General features: G+C 46.3%; 1 protein-coding gene across 1 annotated transcript in view; it reads left to right on the top strand.

Annotated features, from left to right (window-relative positions):
* The first annotated feature begins 1,983 nt into the window (after window positions 1-1,983).
* The window catches only part of ABCA5 (ATP binding cassette subfamily A member 5), a 102,831-nt gene continuing 85,036 nt past the window's right edge, over window positions 1,984-19,778 (top strand). Inside the window, exons 1-5 of the mRNA XM_082271562.1 lie at window positions 1,984-2,094; window positions 8,492-8,690; window positions 13,652-13,804; window positions 14,560-14,651; window positions 18,440-18,669. Of these exons, the coding sequence (XP_082127688.1) occupies window positions 1,993-2,094; window positions 8,492-8,690; window positions 13,652-13,804; window positions 14,560-14,651; window positions 18,440-18,669 (776 nt within the window). The 5' untranslated portion in view covers window positions 1,984-1,992. The remainder of the gene's footprint in view (window positions 2,095-8,491; window positions 8,691-13,651; window positions 13,805-14,559; window positions 14,652-18,439; window positions 18,670-19,778) is intronic.

Below are 19,778 nucleotides of genomic sequence, written 5' to 3' on the forward strand. Positions count from 1 at the left end.
TGTACTGCGCTACTGAATGTACTGACTGAGCGCCATTCTTGTACTGCGCTACTGAATGTACTGACTGAGCGCCATTCTTGTACTGCGCTACTGAATGTACTGACTGAGCGCCATTCTTGTACTGCGCTACTGAATGTACTGTCTGAGCGCCATTCTTGTACTGCGCTACTGAATGTACTGACTGAGCGCCATTCTTGTACTGCGATACTGAATGTACTGACTGAGCGCCATTCTTGTACTGCGCTTCTGAATGTACTGACTGAGCGCCATTCTTGTACTGCGCTACTGAATGTACTGACTGAGCGCCATTCTTGTACTGCGCTACTGAATGTACTGACTGAGCGCCATTCTTGTACTGCGCTACTGAATGTACTGTCTGAGCGCCATTCTTGTACTGCGCTACTGAATGTACTGACTGAGCGCCATTCTTGTACTGCGATACTGAATGTACTGACTGAGCGCCATTCTTGTACTGCGCTACTGAATGTACTGACTGAGCGCCATTCTTGTACTGCGCTACTGAATGTACTGACTGAGCGCCATTCTTGTACTGCGCTACTGAATGTACTGACTGAGCGCCATTCTTGTACTGCGCTACTGAATGTACTGACTGAGCGCCATTCTTGTACTGCGCTACTGAATGTACTGACTGAGCGCCATTCTTGTACTGCGATACTGAATGTACTGACTGAGCGCCATTCTTGTACTGCGCTACTGAATGTACTGACTGAGCGCCATTCTTGTACTGCGCTACTGAATGTACTGACTGAGCGCCATTCTTGTACTGCGCTACTGAATATACTGACTGAACGCCATTCTTGTACTGCGCTACTGAATGTACTGACTGAGTGGGAGAGCAGAGAGATGGAGAGATGAGTTTATCACTATGCTGCTTCTCCTTTCGCTGTCCAATCACAGAATGGGGTGGGTCCAGGATGACCTGGACTCAGAGGAAGGGAGTTGAATGATGCTGAGCAACAGACTAAGGACATCTAGTGGCCAGTATGTTGCTGCAGGTTTGTTGCATTTAAATTCAGGTTTTGATAGAAAATGCAAATAGAATAATTATTCCTTAAAGAGACCCTGTCACCAGCTCAATCATCTCACCAACAATCTCTCCATAAGGTTATATGTGCATTTAACATATTTTATTCATGTTATTACCTGTCGACATCCAAAAGTCAACTGCTGCTGGGTGCCGCCATCTTGGATGTGATGTCAGCAGCCCCAGCAGACTCAGAACTGTCACTCAAGTTACTGCAGCATTCCCCTGTACTCCTCACCTGCAACTACATATAAAGTTATGTATGGAGGTGAGATTAGGGGAGGGGTAGAGCAGCTGGGCCAGCACAGACAGTAATTAGACACTCCCAGGAGTGGAGGGGCTATGATGTTTAATGAGGGAGAAGCTTGACTAGTACAGACATTAGAAAATCTCAGAAGAGGAGGGGCTATGCTTTTTAAGGAGGGAGAAGCTTGGCCAGTACAGACATTAGACAATCCCAGAACAATCCCAGAACAAACATTAGACAATCCCAGAAGAGGAGGGGCTATGATGTGTAAGGAAGGAGGAGCTGGGCCAGTACTGACCGTAATTAGACAATCCCAGAAGAAAGGAGGGGCTATGATGTAAGGAGGGAGGAGTTGGACCAGTACAGACAGTATATTAGACACTCCCAAAAGAGTCTATGACATTTAAGCAGAGGGGAGCTGGGTCAGCACAGATAATAATTAGACAATCCCAGAAAGGTAGGATCTATGTAGGGAGGGAGGGAAATGACTCGTCTGAAGAGGTCAAATACTCTAGTAAATTCAGAGGAACATTGAAGAGAATAAAAATAATTTCTGGAGAGTTTTTTATTTAATATTTAATATTAATATTGGATGCAAGTTTTTATGTAATATTCTCCTGTTTACTCTACTTCTACCTGAAATCCTGATCACGGGGTCTCTCTAACATTTTTGCTCTTTTTTTTTACAGGTTTTTGTAAAATGACGTCTGAGATGAAAGATGTTGGCGTTTGGGCGCAAACCAAAACCCTCCTCTACAAAAATTACCTGGTCAAGTGCCGGACGAAGAAGGACACATTGCAGGTACACCGCATGTCCTGAAGTTCCTCAGGGGGTTCCCCTTGATTCCTCAATATCCCATCCACACAACGCTGTCACCTCTAAAGGGACATTATTTGGTTATTATAAGCTCTTGTGAGCGATCAAAGTGTATCTAAAGCCTTGAATGGCATGGTTAGGGGTTACATCCTGTGTCTGCTTAGAATTGATCAACAAAATAGTTTATTGGTAGAGTGCTGGACCTAAAAGAGGAGAAGATTAGTTTGAAATCCAAATTTTTGATGTCTGGTGAGAGGTCCCTGGGGGTTCCTGGTGCACCCTCTATGGTCCTCGCTACCATTAGCACTCCAGCCCGATATCTAGCAAGAAGTCCTTAGCAGTGAGTAGAGAGTCGCCCATTGGACGATGTGATGGAGGTGTATTCTGAAGGTCCCACTATTATTGAATTGTCTTTCATAAACATTTGTAACCAGGGCTTTTTTTCAGCGGGAACGTGGGGGAACGCAGTTCCGGCACCTCCAGTGTTGAATGTAATGGAAAGGGATGCTGGGGTGAATCTATTTTTGCATGGTGGAGGGCTGGTATTGTTGCTGAGGGGGGCTTATGTTGCTGGTGGGGCCAGTTATTGCTGAAAGCGATCTACTGTTGAGGGAGGGTCTATAGTTGCTGGCGGTTGGGTGATCTATTGTTGCTGAAGGGCATCTATTTTTCTGTGGCAGTCTAGTCTGTTGCTGGGGAGGTCTATTGTTGTTGGTGGGGGGAATTATTGTTGTTGGTTGGGCTTATATTACTAGGGGAGGTCAATTGTTGCTGGAAGGGATCTACTGTTGAGGAAGTGGTCTATTGTTGTTGGCTGTTGGAGTCTATTGATGCTGGGAAATCTGTTGTTGCTAGTGGGGTCTATTTTTGTTTGGGTTCATTGTTGCTGGGGGGGGGGTCTATTGTTGCTGAGGGAATCTATTGTTGCTGGGGGGTCTATTGTTGCTGGGGGATCTATTGCTGCTGGGGATCTACTGTACTGCTTTTCTTGTTATTAACAAATTCCATACAAATTACTTATCCCCACAAAATTATACTTGGTTCTATAGTCTCTAAAAGGGGCAGTACTGGGAGGTAGGTAGGGGGCGGAACCAAGGGATGTTGCTCAGAGGTGGGTAGGAGGCGGAGACAAGAAGTGACTCAGAAGGGGGAGTTCCTGCCCCTATTTTCCGAGAAAAAAAGCCCTGTTTGTAGCAGGTTTACTTTAATGCAGGACACCACTGCATGCAGAACCTAACTGAAAATTAAACTCCAACAAAAGATACCAGTGAAATACATACAGTAGATGGGACCCAGTTCACTCGTCGATCGATTTGTATTTCTGTCCATCCAATCCCAAGATTTACACAGCCAGTCTGGTGACCTGATTTTATTCTGCAACAGTTAAGCAGCACAGTTAGGTCACGGCCCATCCCCCAGTCTGTGATTGGACAGTTAAGGAGCAGCAGCAGACTAAAGTCTGCTCTCTCCACCTCCTCATTATTTAAAAATAATTATATTTTTATAATATTTATTATATATAAAATCAACATTTATTTGTTGGTTTTATAGTAGCAGTACATGGATACAAGAGATACAGAGTATCCAAACTTCCACAAAGATCGCTTTATTTAATATTAATTTTAAATTGATTTTTAAATGTATATTTTCAATTATTATATTTTTATTGTAACATTTTAAAAATATTTTTTAATATAAAATATCCAAATCAAGTTTTTTTTTTGTTGTTAATTTTTGAGTCATGATGTGTAGATTTGTAGAATCTCAGGTCGTTATAACGCAGGGTTGCAGTAGACGTTCTTGCAGCCTTGATCACACATTAGCCGTGAGAACGTTTTTAGCCCATCCCCCTCAGTGCGCGGTATCAGTTACCTCCTCGTAGTATCTGGCCGCAATGCTATACACGAGTTCATATTACACAGCTACAGGACAACTCAATATTTCCACCGACCACACAGAGGGAACTGCAACCTTTTAAAGGGTCCATCCACTTGGAATTGATATTGCATTTCTGGGCGGAGCCCGGTGGGTTTAGTCACCTGCTGGCTTTTGATGTCCCTTTGCAGCCTGCTTGCCATGGAAGTCTCACTTCTCCTGCAACATGGATGTCTTTAATCCTTCGGTTTCTTTCTCAGTACATAAAATATATATAAAAAATGAAGCTTTCCATACATTTTATAGTCTGATTGTGCAGTCTCCTTTAGATCTACCAACAATCCTATGCAATGAGATTTGTCATGGGTGTTTATAGTCTCCACCAGGGGTGTGTGTCATAGAGTGACTACACAGGAGTGCAGTTGAGAGACAGTTGTCACCTTATCAGGGCTGGGACAAGCGGTGGGCAGAAGGGGCGGCTGCCCTGGGCAGAGTGTGTATTATAGGGATGGGGGCGTGGCAAGTTCCTTCTACTGATCACTATTTCACTAGAGCAGTGATGGCGAACCTTGGCACCCCAGATGGTTTGGAACTACATTTCCCATAAAGTTCAACTACACTGTAGAGTGCATGAGCATCATGGGAAATGTAGTTCCAAAACATCTGGGGTGCCAAGGTTTGCCATCACTGCACTAGAGCATCACTACTTCTGTCTGCCCAGCGCTGGAAGCAAGGGGGAGAGCCGGATAGAGCCGGGAGGAGGTGCCGGCTGTTCTCTCTCTCTCCCTCTCCTTTTCATAAGCTCGCACATAATGGAAGGGGATGCAATTGGGCATCCTTGCCCCAGGCACTGGATGATCTTGTCCCTGCACTGCACCCTATACCAGAAAGAACTTTCATGGCAGGAGTGCCACCATGGATTATCTTAAGGTTTATATGAAGCCAAAAGATGTTATCTTAGTTTTAGGTAAAGTAGGGAAGGGATAGAACCCTTGTCACTTTGTTTTCTGTCTATGTCCCATTGAGATGATTTCCTCTATTCTTTAGACCCCGTTCACACTGGGGCGACTTGTCAGGCGATCTGGTCGCCTGTCAAGTCGCCGTGGGTCGCCTGCCATAGAGTAGCACAGGACCCGTTCTAATAGGAGCGACACAAGTCGCTCCGACTTAGAAAAAGGGTCCGGAGCTTCTTTGGGGCGACCCGGAGCGACCTGCATAGACTTCAATGATATGAAGTCCATGCTGGCCACTCCGAGGTCGTGGTGCGAGCTGCGCACCGCGATTTCACAGGTCGCCCCGGCAAGTCGGGTCGCGCCTGTGTGAACCGGCTCTTATTAAGTAACTATTGTGATACTAAGAAATTTGTATGGAATTTGTTAAGGATAACAAGAAAAGCAGTAAACTAGATCCCATGCAGCCAGCAGCAATAGATCCCCCCCCTCCCCCAGCAACAATGTACCACCCGAAACAAAATACCCCCTTCCCCAGCAACAAAAGATCCCCAGCAGAAACAACAGATCTCCACGCACCTAGCATAAATAGACCCCTCCCTCAAAAGTCTATCCTCCACCAGCAACAATAGACCTCCCCAACAACAATAGAACCCCCCCCTGCAAAAATAGATCCTCTCCAGCAACAATAGATCCCCTAGCAGCCAGCATCAATAGACCCAGCACCCCTTGCCATTACATGCATTCAGTGCTGGAGGTGCTGCGTGCCCCCGCGTTCCCGCTGATATAAGGCCCTGGTAGAAGCTGTATAGCAGTGGTGTAATAATGGTGTAGCAATGTAGTAGCAGTGTAGCGGTGTAGTAATGGTGTAGTAGCAGTGTAGTGACGGTGTGGCGGTGTAGTAATGGTATAGTAATGATGTAGCCTTGTAGTAATGGTGTAGTAATGGCATAACTGGGTAGTAACAGTGTAGTAATCCTGTAGCGGTGTAGTAACAGTATAGTAGCAGTGTAGTAATGATGTAGCGGTGTAGTAATGGTGTAGTGGTGTAGTGTAAGTGTAGTAATGGTGTAGTGGTATAGTAGCGGTGTAGTAGCAGTGTAGTAATGGTGTAGTGGTATAGTAGCGGTGTAGTAGCAGTGTAGTAATGGTGTAGCGTTTTAGTGTAAGTGTAGTAATGGTGTAGTGGTATAGTAGCGGTGTAGTAATGATGTAGCGGTGTAGTAGCAGTGTAGTAATGATGTAGCGGTGTAGTGTAAGTGTAGTAATGGTGTAGTGGTATAGTAGCAGCGTAGTAATGATGTAGCGGTGTAGTAGTGGTGTAGTAATGGTGTATACTTTAGGTGTAGTAGTGGTGTAGCAGTGTAGTAATGATGAAGCGGTGTAGTAGCAGTGTAGTAACAGTGTAGCCAGGGGCGTACCGTGGGGTTGGCCAGAATGGCACCTGCCAGGGGTGCAGGCCGAGGGGGGGGGGGGCGTAAAAACATTGGCAGTGTAGCAGTGAATTACTGCTCCTCCGCTCAGCCTGCGCCCCCGCTCCAATCCTAAGCTCTCTGTGCACTGAGGCAGGCGGCGACAGTCAGTGTAGGAGCTCCATGCAATAGGCAACTCCCCTCGTCACAGGGCTCCGCCTCCGCCCACTTGACATCATCATCAGTCGACTCCTCCAGGCATGAATGTACTGCAGGAACGGAAGGCCTAGCTGGCCTCTCAGGCACCAGAAGTATTCTCTCCCTGTCATCCCCCTCTCTCTCCCTGTCAACCCCCCTCTCTCCCTGTCAACCCCCCTCTCTCCCTGTCATCCCCTCTCTCTCCCTGTCCCCCCCTCTCTCTCTCTCTCTCTCTCTGCCACCCCCTCTCTCTCTCTCTCTCTCTCTCTCTCTCTCTCTCTCTCCCTGTACCCCCTCTCTCTCCCTGTCCCCCCTCTCTCTCCCTGTCACCCCCTCTCTCTCCCTGTCAACCCCCTCTCTCCCTGTCAACCCCCCTCTCTCCCTGTCAACCCCCCTCTCTCCCTGTCATCCCCTCTCTCTCCCTGTCCCCCCCTCTCTCTCTCTCTCTCTCTCTCTCTGCCACCCCCTCTCTCTCTCTCTCTCTCTCCCTGTCCCTGTCCCCCCTCTCTCTCCCTGTCACCCCCTCTCTCTCCCTGTCACCCCTTCTTTCTCTCTCTCCCGCTCTCTGTCACCCCTTCTCTCTCTCTGTCACCCCCTTCTTTCTCTCACTCTCTCTCTCTCTGTCACCCCCTTCTCTCTCTGTCAAACCCTCTCTCTCTCAAGGGGGGGGGGGGGCGCCGATACAGCTCTTCGCCAAGGGCGCTGGAGACCCTAGGTACGCCTCTGGGTGTAGCGGTGTAGTAGCAGTGTAGTAACGGTGTAGCGATGTAGTAGTGGTATAGTAGCGGTGTAATAATGATGAAGCAGTGTAGTAGTGGTGTAGTAGCAGTGTAGTAGTGGTGTAGTAATGGTGTATAGGTGTAGTAGTGGTATAGCAGCGGTGTAGTAATGATGTAGCGGTGCAGTAGCAGTGTACAAAAAGCAATTGACTCCTGCGCTTGAGGGGTGGCCTTGCGGCTAGTATCCCAAAAGATGCGATTTGGGTCTGATTGAAGTTATTCCGGCTGTGCTGCCACTCTCAATGGGTCGTGGTAACCCAAACAGGTTCTGCAAAAGGAATGGACAGAGGGCGCACCAGCCTAGCGGATTATCTTTAAAATAGTTTATTGTAAACATACGTACACATTATACTCACAAGGCAATTGTGAAACATGGACGAGTATAAGCAATATGGGACCACCGAGGATCTCCACTGGGCGTCATCTGCTGCCGCAGGCCGTGGAAGGATGTAGACCTCCAAAAAACTGCTTACACGTTTTGGGGTGTTCCCCCTTCATCAGAGCTCTGATATCCTCAGTGGTCCCATATTGCTTATACTTGCCCATGTGAGTATAATGTGTACGTATGTTTACAATAAACTGTTTTAAAGATAATGCGCTAGGCTGGTGCGCCCTCTGTCCATTCCTTTTGGTGTAGTAGCAGTGTAGTAATGGTGTAGCAGTGTAGTAGTGGTATAGTAGCGGTGTAGTAATGACGTAGCAGTGTAGTAGTGGTGTAGTAGCAGTGTAGTAATGATGTAGCGGTGTTGTAATGGTGTATAGGTGTAGTAGCAGTGTAGTAGTGGTATAGTAGCGGTGTAGTAGTGGTGTATACTTCTGTGATTTCCATCTTCCAGGGGCATCAGCCAGGTATGGTAAATACAAAGATACATTGATGTAAGCTGCAACAATGTCATTGATTAAAATATCTATATACCTAGAATTCATCTTTTATATACAGTTGGGCTCTTTCACCGTTGGTTTGGCGCTCTTTCTAGACCTTTTGTAAATAATAACTTGGCAGGGGTTCTAACCCTTCCACATTCCATCAAAAACTAATAAATAAAGTGACTTTGCTCACAAAATAATTATTCGCCAGATATAAAAAGATTGAATACGGCTTTGGAAATGAAAGTGTTGAATCTTCTGTGAGATTTCATTGATTGGATTGCTGTGTCTTCTCTGGCAGGAAATCCTCTACCCGCTGATCTGGTCGCAGATATGGCTGCTGTTGGTGCTTATCATGCCGAATAAATATTACGAAGCCTCCCCGAATGATATGCTGAGTGATCTGGAGATAAGTCCGCTTCCGACTATCGGCTACACGCCAGTGACCAATACCACCGAGAACATCATGGCCGTGGCATGGGCGCAGTGTCTCGGATCAGGTAAAGGGTTTCACTCGTATATTTACAATGTATCTAAACCCAGGAACACACATGTCATCATATATGACAGCTCATCCTTCCTAGGATATGGTGGTGGCATTAGTTTTCTTTTTTTCATGCCTTTTTTTGGTGATCCTGCCAGGAACACACTTCCTGTCCAAGGGTGACTGTATCTATGGAGAGCAGCTATGTCACCCTAGGCTGTTCACTCCGGATCTGGACTAGAGCACTCCACTCCTCCTTTCCTTAACATAGGGGAAAGGTGTTCTGTAGTCCACAGAGGTAGACTGGATTGGGCTGGATTGAGATGCATTGCGTTGTCAGCCCTCCCTCCACCTTTATTCCTATGATCATGTTGCTTGATGCAAAACTGAGGCTAACTGGGAGTGGGAGGGGTTACAATAGCGGATGCCCCTGCTGAGAGTGGGAGGGGTTATATAAGGGGCAGTACCGGGACAGGTTCATCCAGCGCCCAGGGAAAGCTTACTCAGCAAGCGTCTCTTCCCCAAGATCCAACTGTCCATGGTGTAGCGGAGAAGAGGTGGACCAAGCAGAGCAGTAAACTGATTCGGATGATTCAGAATCTGAAGACGGCCTATGCTCGGACTCAGATACAGACCCCGCTTCTGAAGGCACTTTTTTTCCTTCGGAAGACATGGATAGTCTGCTGAAAGCCATGGCAGACTCGCTGGGCATCAAAGAGCAGAAAATGGGGGAGCTTTCCTTGCACAACAAGATGCACAAAGGCTTACAACTAAAAAAACTTAAAACATTCCCAGGACTTCAGACTCTGAAAAGCATAGTCAAGAAAGAATGGGGAGAGCCGGAAATAAAGCTTTTCACACCAGCCATGATTAAGCGCAGATACCCCTTTACAGAGGAGGATACAAAATCTTGGGCAAAGTGTCCCAAAGTTGATGCCTCCCTCGACAGAGTCGCAAACAAGTCCGACTTAGCCTTTGACAAATTCGGGACCCTTAGTGATCCCATGGATAAGAAGATAGAGGCTCTGCTGGGTAGCAGGGGCAGCGAATCTGAAAATCTGAATCCGGCAATAGCTTCCCCCTGCACGGCTAGGACCTTATTAGTCTGGCTGACTCAGCAACAAGAGCTGCTAAAAGGAAACGCCCCAAGAGAATAATTAGTAAGGCCCATTCCCACGCTAACCAGAGTGGCAGCCTTCCTCGCAGATGCTTCAGGTGAAGCAGTGAGGGTATCAGCGAGGACCGCTTCCCTAAGCAATTCAGCCAGGAGGGCCCTGTGGCTGAAGGCATGGGGAGGGGACATCACTTCCAAAAATAGATTACTGTTCGGGCCAGACTTGGAAACGGTTTTGGAAAGAACCGCAGCCAAAAACAAAGGGTTTCCCCAAACCAAAAGGAAACAGGGGAAGCGCCCTTTCGTCAATCCAGGGGATTCAATAAAAAGGGACCAAAGAAGCGCTGGACACAACAAAACAAAAAAGGCAAGGGAGATTTTATCCTCAAGCCTTCTATCTCAAGAAACAAAAAGCAATGATGGTCTCCAGGAGGGGGGCAGATTTGCGACCTATGCAGGGCCGGTGCTGCCACTAGGCAAACTAGACGGCCGCCTAGGGCGCACTGCCACCCCGAGGGGGCAGCCATGGTCAGTGCCATATTCCTCTCTGGTCACCTCCTCATCCCCAGGGGATGTCCAGCCCTAGAGAGGGGGGGACTTTGTATATGAAGGGTTGTGTAGGGTTAAAGGGGGGCAGTGTGTATAGGAAGGGGGGTGTAGGGTTAAAGGGGGGCAGTGTGTATAGGAAGGGGGGTGTAGGGTTAAATGGGGGCAGTGTGTATAGGAAGGGGGATGTAGGGTTAAAGGGGGGCAGTGTGAGAAGGCAGGGGGTGTAGCATTAAAGAAGGGCAGTGTGTGAAGGAAGGGGGAGGGTTAAAAGGGGGCACTTTGTATATGAAGGGATGTGTAGGGTTAAAGGGGGGCAGTGTGTACATTAAGGGGGTGTAGGGTTAAAGGGGGGCAGTGTTTAAATGAAGGTGTGTGTAGGGTTAAAGGGGGGCAGTGTGTATAGGAAGGGGGGTGTAGGGTTAAAGGGGGGCAGTGTGTATAGGAAGGGGGGTGTAGGGTTAAAGGGGGGTTGTGTGTGCGGTGAGGGGGGACAGTTTGTACAGGAAGGGGGCTGTAGGAATAAAGAGGGCAGCGTATACAGGAAGGGAAGAGTGGGGTTAAAAGGGGGAAAGGGGGGGGGCATTATGAACAGGAAGAGGGGCAATGTGTACAGTTTTTTTTGGGGGGGGGGGGTTGGAAGAAGCTGGTCTTGCCATAGGGTGCAAAATAGTCTAGTACCGGCTCTGGACCTATGCCCATCAGCGGAGGAAGATCACAAAAAAAAAAGGATTTGTCCTTCGCACGATAGCGGAAGGCTACTTGATAGAGTTTTCATCTTTTCCCCCAACCAAGTATCTGGTGACGACACTCCCAAAGGACACAGACCACGCAAAGGCCTTTCTTTCCTCACTAGAAATCTTACTGAAACAAAAAGTGATTTGTCACCAACCCGCCGGAAGAGGAAAAAACAGGAGTTTACTCACACATATTTGTGAGGAAGAAGCCATCAGGCAAGATAAGGCTCATATTGAACCTCAAACCACTCAACAAAAGGATAAGGTACAAGGGATTCAGGATGGAGTCCATCTACTCGGTCAGGAATATCCTTCCGGCGGGAGTATTCATGGCTACAGTAGATCTGCAAGATGCATATTTACACGTACCGATAAAGAAGAATCCTCAAGAGATACTAGAGATTCCAAGGCCCGGCAACCACTCTGCACCTGCAGTACACAGGGCATAGATGTGGAACCATACACCTGCTGTCCTTTGCTGAATCAGCAGAAAGCCTGGAAACCAATCTGAGCACGAGCATCTCTTACTTGCAAAGCCTAGGATGGATAGTGAGAAAAATCATAACTAACACCAAGCCAGAGGGTTACATTCTTGGGCTATGTACTAGATGCCAAAATAACCAGGATTTTTCTAACAGGAGAAAAGGTTGGAAAAATCACAGAGGCAATAGTATCTCTAATAGGGGACAAATTCATGACCATCAGACGAGGCATGTCGGTATTGGGACTAATGACGTCCTCAATTCAGGCTGTCACCTGGGCACAGCTCCATATGAGGCCTCCACAAAATTACATTCTGGCCCGGTGGGATGGCAACCCATCATCCCTAGAGACGACTATCCCGGTCCCTTGTTCGGTCAAAAGAACACTTCAGTGGTGGCTCCGGCCGCTTCTTCGATGGACGCAGATGGATGCAGACCGACCTGGTGCAGATCACTACAGACGCCAGCACTCTTTGATGGGGGAGCGCATATGGTGGATCGCTGCACACAAGGAGAATGGAACCCCGTTTGGTCCCAAGCCTCCTCAAACATTAGGGAATTAAAAGCCGTAGAGGAAGCACTAAAAGCATTCCAACCAGCCATTTACGGCAGAGATGTCCCGATTCAGTCAAAGAACGCCACTACTATCCATCTGATAGGAACCAACAACACACTGGCAGACTTCTTGAGTCGAAAAATCATAAACCAGACGGAATGGTCCTTAAATCAAGCTACCTTCTACTGGATTACCCAAGCCTGGGGAGTGCCTGAGGTGGGTCTTTTCGCATCCAAGCTGAATACGAAACTCCCAAGGTTTTTCTCCCTGGACCCCACAGATGGCAACATCAGTGAAGACACATTCAACCAAAGCTGGACATACCAGCTGTGCTAAGCATTTCCGCCACTTTCCCTAATTCCAAAGGTAGTACGAAAGATCAAGGAAGAAAGGGCAATAGTGATACTTATTGTGCCTTATTGGCCCCAGAGGCCGTGGTTCAGTCACTTGAAAAACCTCCGTGTTCGACCACATTCAACACTGCCAGACATACTAAACCTCCTATCGCTGGGACCAGTCAACCACCCAAACCACAAGGTCATGAAGCTCTCGACCTGGTTCCTGAAAGGGTGAGGTTACAGAAGAAGGGTCTGTCAAAAACAGTGATAGATACCATTTTAGCCAGCAGAAAACCCGTGACCAGAGCCATCTACGAGAAAGTGACAGAAAAGTTTGTTTTCTGGTACGAAGGAAAGAAGACCCCAAAAAGGGGACTATTCCAGCTATTTTAGATTTCTTACAGGAAGGAGCTGGCAAAAATATCTCCCATAAGACTTTGAAGGTCCAAGTGGCGGCTCTATCATCCTGCCTAAACATCAGGTTGGCAGAAAATCCACTCATAAGAAGATTCCTTCTCTCGTTAAAAAGAGCCAGACCCACGAAGCTTAGCAACGCTCCGACATAGGACCTCTCCACGGTGCTTAAAGGATTCCTCTCTCTACCCTTTGAACCACTGGTGGAATGTTCAGATTAATACCTTACACTAAATACAGTACTCCTAGTGGCCATTGTGTTGGCCAGGAGGGTAAGTTAAATACAGGCTCTAGCTATGATAGAACCCTACTGTCTGATTCAAACAGATAAAATAATCCTAACCCCCAGACCCGGCTTTATTACCAAAAGTGTCTTCAACTTTCCACAGAACACAAAATGTGGTTATCCTCTCCCTTCCAAGTCTAATGGATAGCAAGAAAAGAGACCTGTACAACAAGCTAGATGTAAGAAAAATTCTTATAGCTTACCTTGAGAGAACTAAGCTAAACTAAATTTAAGATGACAGGTTTTTTTTTTAACTTCTGGTTTCTGCAATCTCAGTTTCTTGTTGCACGTTTTAAAAATAGACAAGTGCGATAAGTCATTTGCATTATAAAGATGTCTTTGCCCTTGTTTTATTAAGCATCACATTTTTTCAAATAAATGAAGGAATGGCACTGTTTTAGTAGAGACCAGATTTACCAATTTAGCTCCATTTTATGCCCTAAATAATGTTTAAATGCTGGACTCACTGATGGCTGACGTCCCTTTCTGGACCCTGTTTTGCAGATGTGGAGATCGTGCCCTATCACAATGAGGAGAGTTTAAAGGCCGCCAGCTCTTCCTTTCTGCACTTCGTTGGCGTCAAATTCGAAGACTTCATGTCCTACAAGCTCATGTTCTTCCCCTTCTTCATCCCAAAGTCAACTTTATACATACAAGGTATGCTTCAGATTTCTGGAGTTTCCACACTTCCCCTACTGATGTCATGGAGCTGCAGGTTAATTATGATGTCATAACGTGTGGGGCGTTAAGGTAAGAAGAAGTAACCTCTGGTATCTATGCTCGGGTCCCATCATAGCAACCAACGGGAGATCTAAAACATACAAAAATATTGATCAGAGGGATAAGGGTGGGAGAATGGAGGATTGACAGGCTCAGCAGACCAATCAAATATCTCTGCTGGGAGCTGTCAGGTTACTTATTGGTAGAGAGCAGAGGGATTGGAGCAGGAATGTAAGTTATCGGCCCTGATTGTGCTCCTGTGTGTGGACAGGGATGTACAAAGGTAAGGGGAGGGATACAAAGAAGGGAATGCATGGTGATACCAGCTGCTGATGGATTGCTGTGTAAACTCAGTTAAATAATATCCAAATATAGACTGATTATTGAGTCGACATACATTGTTTCATTATTTCCAAACCCTTATGAAGGGGGGCAGATTTACAGCCCATGAAAAGTGTTGGCTTTGCAAACTTTCATTGGAATAAACTTGTATTTAGACTTGAATGAGGTGCCTCAAATCCTAATTCACATAAGAGGGAATGATAGAGATCCAGTACTAAGTGACTTTAGCTGGCTCGCAGGATGGGGGTCGTCCTCATTTCCATATATGGATTTCAAGTGCATGGCGGTAAGAGAAAGACATTGTGTGTATACTGTTTATTTTCTTAATAGAGGTTTGTTTTCTTTGTCAGAACATTGCTTCTCCTCTCGGTGTGATGCGGCTCAGTACCATTATTCTGGATTCACACACCTGCAAGCCTGCATTGATTCCGCCATAATTAAGGTAAAGGCCTTTCTCTCCCTTTATCCTTATCCCCCTCTCTTCTTCTTTCCCTCACTTCTGCTCTCCCTCTCTTCATTTATCCCCCATCTTTTTCTCTCCCTCTCTCTTTCTTTCTCTCTCCCTTTCTTCTTCTCTCCCTTTCCCTCGCTTCTTCTCTACCTCTCTTCTTCTCTCCACCTCGTCCTTTATTCCTGTTCCCCTCTCTCTCTCTCTCTCTCTCTTTCTTCATATTCCTCTCTCTCTACCTCTTTTCTTCTCTCCCTATCTTCTTTTCTCCCCCTCTCCTTATCTCCTTTCTTCTTCCCTTTTTTTCTCTCTCCCTTTTTTCTTCTCTTCCTCTTCTTCTCTCTCTCTCTCTCCTTCTTCTTTTCTCCCTCTGTTGTCTCCTCTCTCCTTTTTTTTTTCCTTTTCTTCTCTCTTTCTCTCCCCTTTTTCTCTCCTTCGCTTCTTCTCTCCCTTTCTTTTTCTCTACTTCTCTTCCTCTCTCCTTCTCCCTCTCTTCCTCTTTCCCTCTCTCCTTCTTCTCCTCTTTCCCTCTCTACTTCTTCTCCTCTTCACCTTTTCTTCTCTCCCTCTCTGCTTTTCTTCTTCTCTCCTGATCTTCTCTCTCCTTCTCTTCTTGTTTCCCTCTTTTCTTCTCTTTCTCTATTTCTCATTCCTTCTCTCCCTATCTTCTTTTCTTGCTCTCTTCTACTCTCTATTTCTCTTTCTCCTTCTCTCTCCCACTCTTCTTCTCTCCCTTTCTTCTTTTCTCCCCTCTTCTTATCTCTTCTCTTCCTCTCTCCTTTTCTTCTTCTCTCCTTCGCTCCTTCTCTCTTTCTCCTTCCTCTTATTTTCTCCTTCTTTTCCTTTCTTTCTCAACTTCTCTCTCTTCCTCTCTCCTTCTCTTCCTCTATCCCCCTATTCTTCTTCTTTCTTTTTCCCTCTATTCTTCTTCTCTCTCTTTCCCTTTCTTCTTCTTTCTTTCTTCTTTCTTTCTTCTTCTTTCTTTCTTCTTCTTCTCTCCCTTGCTTCTTCTTCTCTCTCTCTCTCTCCCTTGCTTCTTTTTCTCTCTCTCTCTCTCTCTCCCTTGCTTCTTCTTCTCTCTCTCTCCCTTGCTTCTTCTTCTTCTCTTCCTCTCTTCTTCTTCTCTCTCTCTCTCCCTTGCTTCTTCTTCTCTCTCTTTCCCTCTCTTCTTCTTCTCTCTCTCTCTCTTCCCCTCTCTTCTTTTTCTCTCTCTCCTTTGCTTCTTCTTCTCTCTCTCTCCCTCTCTTCTTCTCTCCCTCTGGCTTTCTCTTCTTCTCTCTTCCTCTTGCCCTCTCTTCTTTTCTCATGACCTCCCTCTATGTTTTCCCAAATGTAAACCAGTAAGAAAAAGCATTTAAGTACAGAGTCTGGCAGCAAGGCTCTGTAAGGTGCTTGTACTTCCCTTTAAGTACACCTCAGATCCGCTAAGAGATTTTCCTGAATTTTCTATGTATATCAAGAACCCCCCCCATTTCCTCCTGTGTTGGGCTGTATTGCCCATAATGCATCCCCCCCCCCCCCATCAGGCCATCTCTGTGCTGAATGTGCCATCCCACTGATTCAATGATCCCAATTGTTGGCCGTACATTGACCAACATCAGTGGCCATATTGCAGTATTTTACTGATTTCTTCTATTCTTATGAATGAAAAACATCTGACTTGGGTAAAAAATAGTTGAAAAACATTTGTTTATCCTCGCTTTTGCACAGAAAGAATGTACACACAGCTTCACAGGATTAATAGGTCTGAAATTATTCTTTCTAACTACACCCCTTATTGCAGTGATGGGGAACCTTGGCACCCCAGATGTTTTGGAACTACATTTCCCATGATGCTCATGCACTCTGCAGTGTATTTGAGCATCATGGGAAATGTAGTTTCAAAACATCTGGAGTGCCAAGGTTCGCCATCACTGCCTTGGTGTTTGGCCAGCAAACTGTATGGAATAATCTGCTCTCACCGAGCTGTAGCGCTGAGTTTCTCAGTTCTGGATTTCGAGACTATTTGCAATGGAAGTGCATGTTTTCCCCAGTTCCAGGTAGGAGCACAGCTGCCTCAATTAGTAACCTTTTTGTAAGAGAATGACACCGGTTATCCCACCAAAAGAGTCCATGCAGGGAGCTACAGATTGTATACCTGTATAGCTGTAGAAGGACAATAGACTATGATGCAGAAGAGAAACACACAGGGCTTTTTTTCAGTGGGAACGCGGGGGAACGCAGTTCCGGCACCTCCAGCACTGACTGTATGTAATGGCAAGGGGTTCTGGAGTGTGCTGCAGGGTCTGTTAATGCTGGCTTCTGTGGGATTTATTCCAGCTGGAGGCGATTTATTTCTGCAGGGGTCTGCTGTTGCTGAGGAGGTCTATGGTTGCTGGTGGGGCCCCTACTGTTGCTGGGGGTGGGTCTTATATTGCTGGGGAGGTCAGTTGCTGGGAGAGATTTGCTGTTGAGGGAGGGATCTATTGTTGCTGGCTGCGGAGAGATCTGTTGCTAGGGGGGGCGGGGGATTTTGTTGCGGGTGGTCCATTGTTGTTAGAGGGATCTATTGTTGCTGGCGAGGTGCTATATTGTTGCTGCCTACAGGGAATCTATTTTACTGCTTTTCTTGTTATCATTACCATATTCCCATAAAATTACCTAACACCACTAAATGATACTTGGTTCTGTATTCTCTAAATGGGCAGTACTGGGAGTTAGGTAGGGGGTAGAACCATGGAATGGTGCTTGAAGGTGGGGAGGGTCCAAGAAAACGGGTGACTTGGAAAGGGGTTCCTGCACCTATTTTGTGAGGAAAAAAAGCCCTGGAAACTCACCAAATGTGCACTGCTCCAAACAGCCCATAGTGATAGTCACATGAGCCGGGAATTGCATAGGTGCCAGCCAGGTCTGCTGCCATGGTCACATAGGTGCCAGCCAGGTCTGCTGCCATGATCACATAGGTGCCAGCCAGGTCTGCTGCCATGGTCACATAGGTGCCAGCCAGGTCTGCTGCCATGGTCACATAGTTGCCAGCCAGGTCTGCTGCCATGGTCACATAGGTGCCAGCCAGGTCTGCTGCCATGGTCACATAGGTGCCAGCCAGGTCTGCTGCCATGGTCACATAGGTGCCAGTCAGGTCTGCTGCCATGGTCACATAGGTGCCAGCCAGGTCTGCTGCCATGGTCACATAGGTGCCAGCCAGGTCTGCTGCTATGGTCACATAAGTGCCAGCCAGGTCTGTTGCCATGATCACATAGGTGCCAGCCAGGTCTGCTGCCATGGTCACATAGGTGCCAGCCAGGTCTGCTGCCATGATCACATAGGTGCCAGCCAGGTCTGCTGCCATGGTCACATAGGTGCCAGCCAGGTCTGCTGCCATGGTCACATAAGTGCCAGCCAGGTCTGTTGCCATGGTCATTATTGAAGAATCATGAATCCAAATTGCATAAAATCAAAACTTCTTTATTAAATGTTTCCAATTAAAAAACACAGGAAACGCACACTATCCAAGGACAGCCAGTAAACGCGTTTCACACATCAATGCTTAATGTAATGATTAAGCACTGATGTGTGAAACGTGTTTACTGCCTGTCCTGGGATAGCGTGTGTTTCCTGTTATTTTTACTTGGATACATTTAATAAAGATGTTTAGACTTTATTCACTTTGGAGTGCCGCCAACTTCATGATTCTCCTTTGGTGCAGGGACTGGGCTGTTCAGATCTCTGGGAAGTGATTCATGCTTAGTTGTTCCATGATAATAATACAGAAAATAACACTCATGTTTTTGTCTTGATTTCAGCTGAAGACCAATCACTCGGCCTGGAGGGAGCTGACAAGGACAAAGGTCACGATAATGGAGAAGCTGCCGATGGTTGAAGTGGACAGCTACTACCATGCCCTCATGTCCATATGCCTTGCCATGGCCTTCTTGCCATTTGGCTGCTCGCCGGCCGCTTATATCGTAGCCGAAAAAGAAAAAAAGCTGAAAGAGTTTATGAAGATCCTGGGGCTCCATGACACCGCGTTCTGGTATGAGGATATATATTTCCCTGTCTGTCTGTCCTATGTATGTTCAGGATGTATCAGTGGGGTGGATTTACTAAAGGCAAATAGACTGTGCACTTTGGAAGTTCAGTTGCTCCACAGCAGGGTTTCCCAACCGGGAAGGAGTATTGAAGAGGTGTATTTACTGCGCTAACCTAATATTAGTAAACCAAGAAAAGTGCACGTGCAAACGTGTAATCAATTCTTAAAAATAGTAAATAAATAAATAAATCGAATAAATAATGTAAACAATGAAGTCCAATTGTGTTAAATCATCCACTAAAGTGCAAATGCAAACTTGTGGAAAATGCTTGCAATATATGCAATTCAAATAGATTATTAGTGCAAATATATCCAATATGTGAATAAATATACATATAATTAATGACATAAAAATTGAAAAATAAACACCAAAAATAGTCCGTGAATTAATAAATAAATATTCTTTAAAGTGCAAAAACGTGCTCAAAAAGTCTCTGGTGTGCTGGATGGGATCGTGCGTGACGGTGGTTCTTAGGGTTCTACCACTCTGTGCCAAATAGGGTAAGGTAACACACTTACCAGATGGTGTGGATTCCAATGGCGTACGCCAAATGGAATCTATAACACTTTATGGTGCTGCTCCTATATGTGGATACGAGGGTGGACGTTCTCCTCATGGATAGGGATGGACACTCAGCATGGAAGAAAAAGATAAATGCTCCTCATAGTGCAAAAAAGTTTTCCTTTTATTGAACTTGCATAAAAAACACAGCAATCTTCACAAACAATGTCCATATAAAAACTCCATAAAAAACCCCCGATCAAACTGCAGCTGATGCTTTAAAAACTCCCAGGTGATAAAAACACTCCAAAAAGAACTTAGGTGACACAGCAACGAAAAAAACAACTTGCCCCAGAGATGATGGGGTCACTGTGCAAATAAACCGCTATTTGAGCTCCTATGCTGCCTTGCGGCTGGGTATACCATAGGACGCTGGCTCTCTCCGCTCTCCTCGCCAAACCCGGAAGTGAGACTCTCGGCGTGCGGTCCAGCTACTGGCTCAAAGCGAGGCAACGCGCGTGCCAATTTGACGCGTTTCGTCAGAGTGTGA

Source organism: Pelophylax lessonae, assembly GCF_965119305.1.
Source record: "Pelophylax lessonae genome assembly, chromosome: 11".
Lineage (NCBI taxonomy): Eukaryota > Metazoa > Chordata > Amphibia > Anura > Ranidae > Pelophylax > Pelophylax lessonae.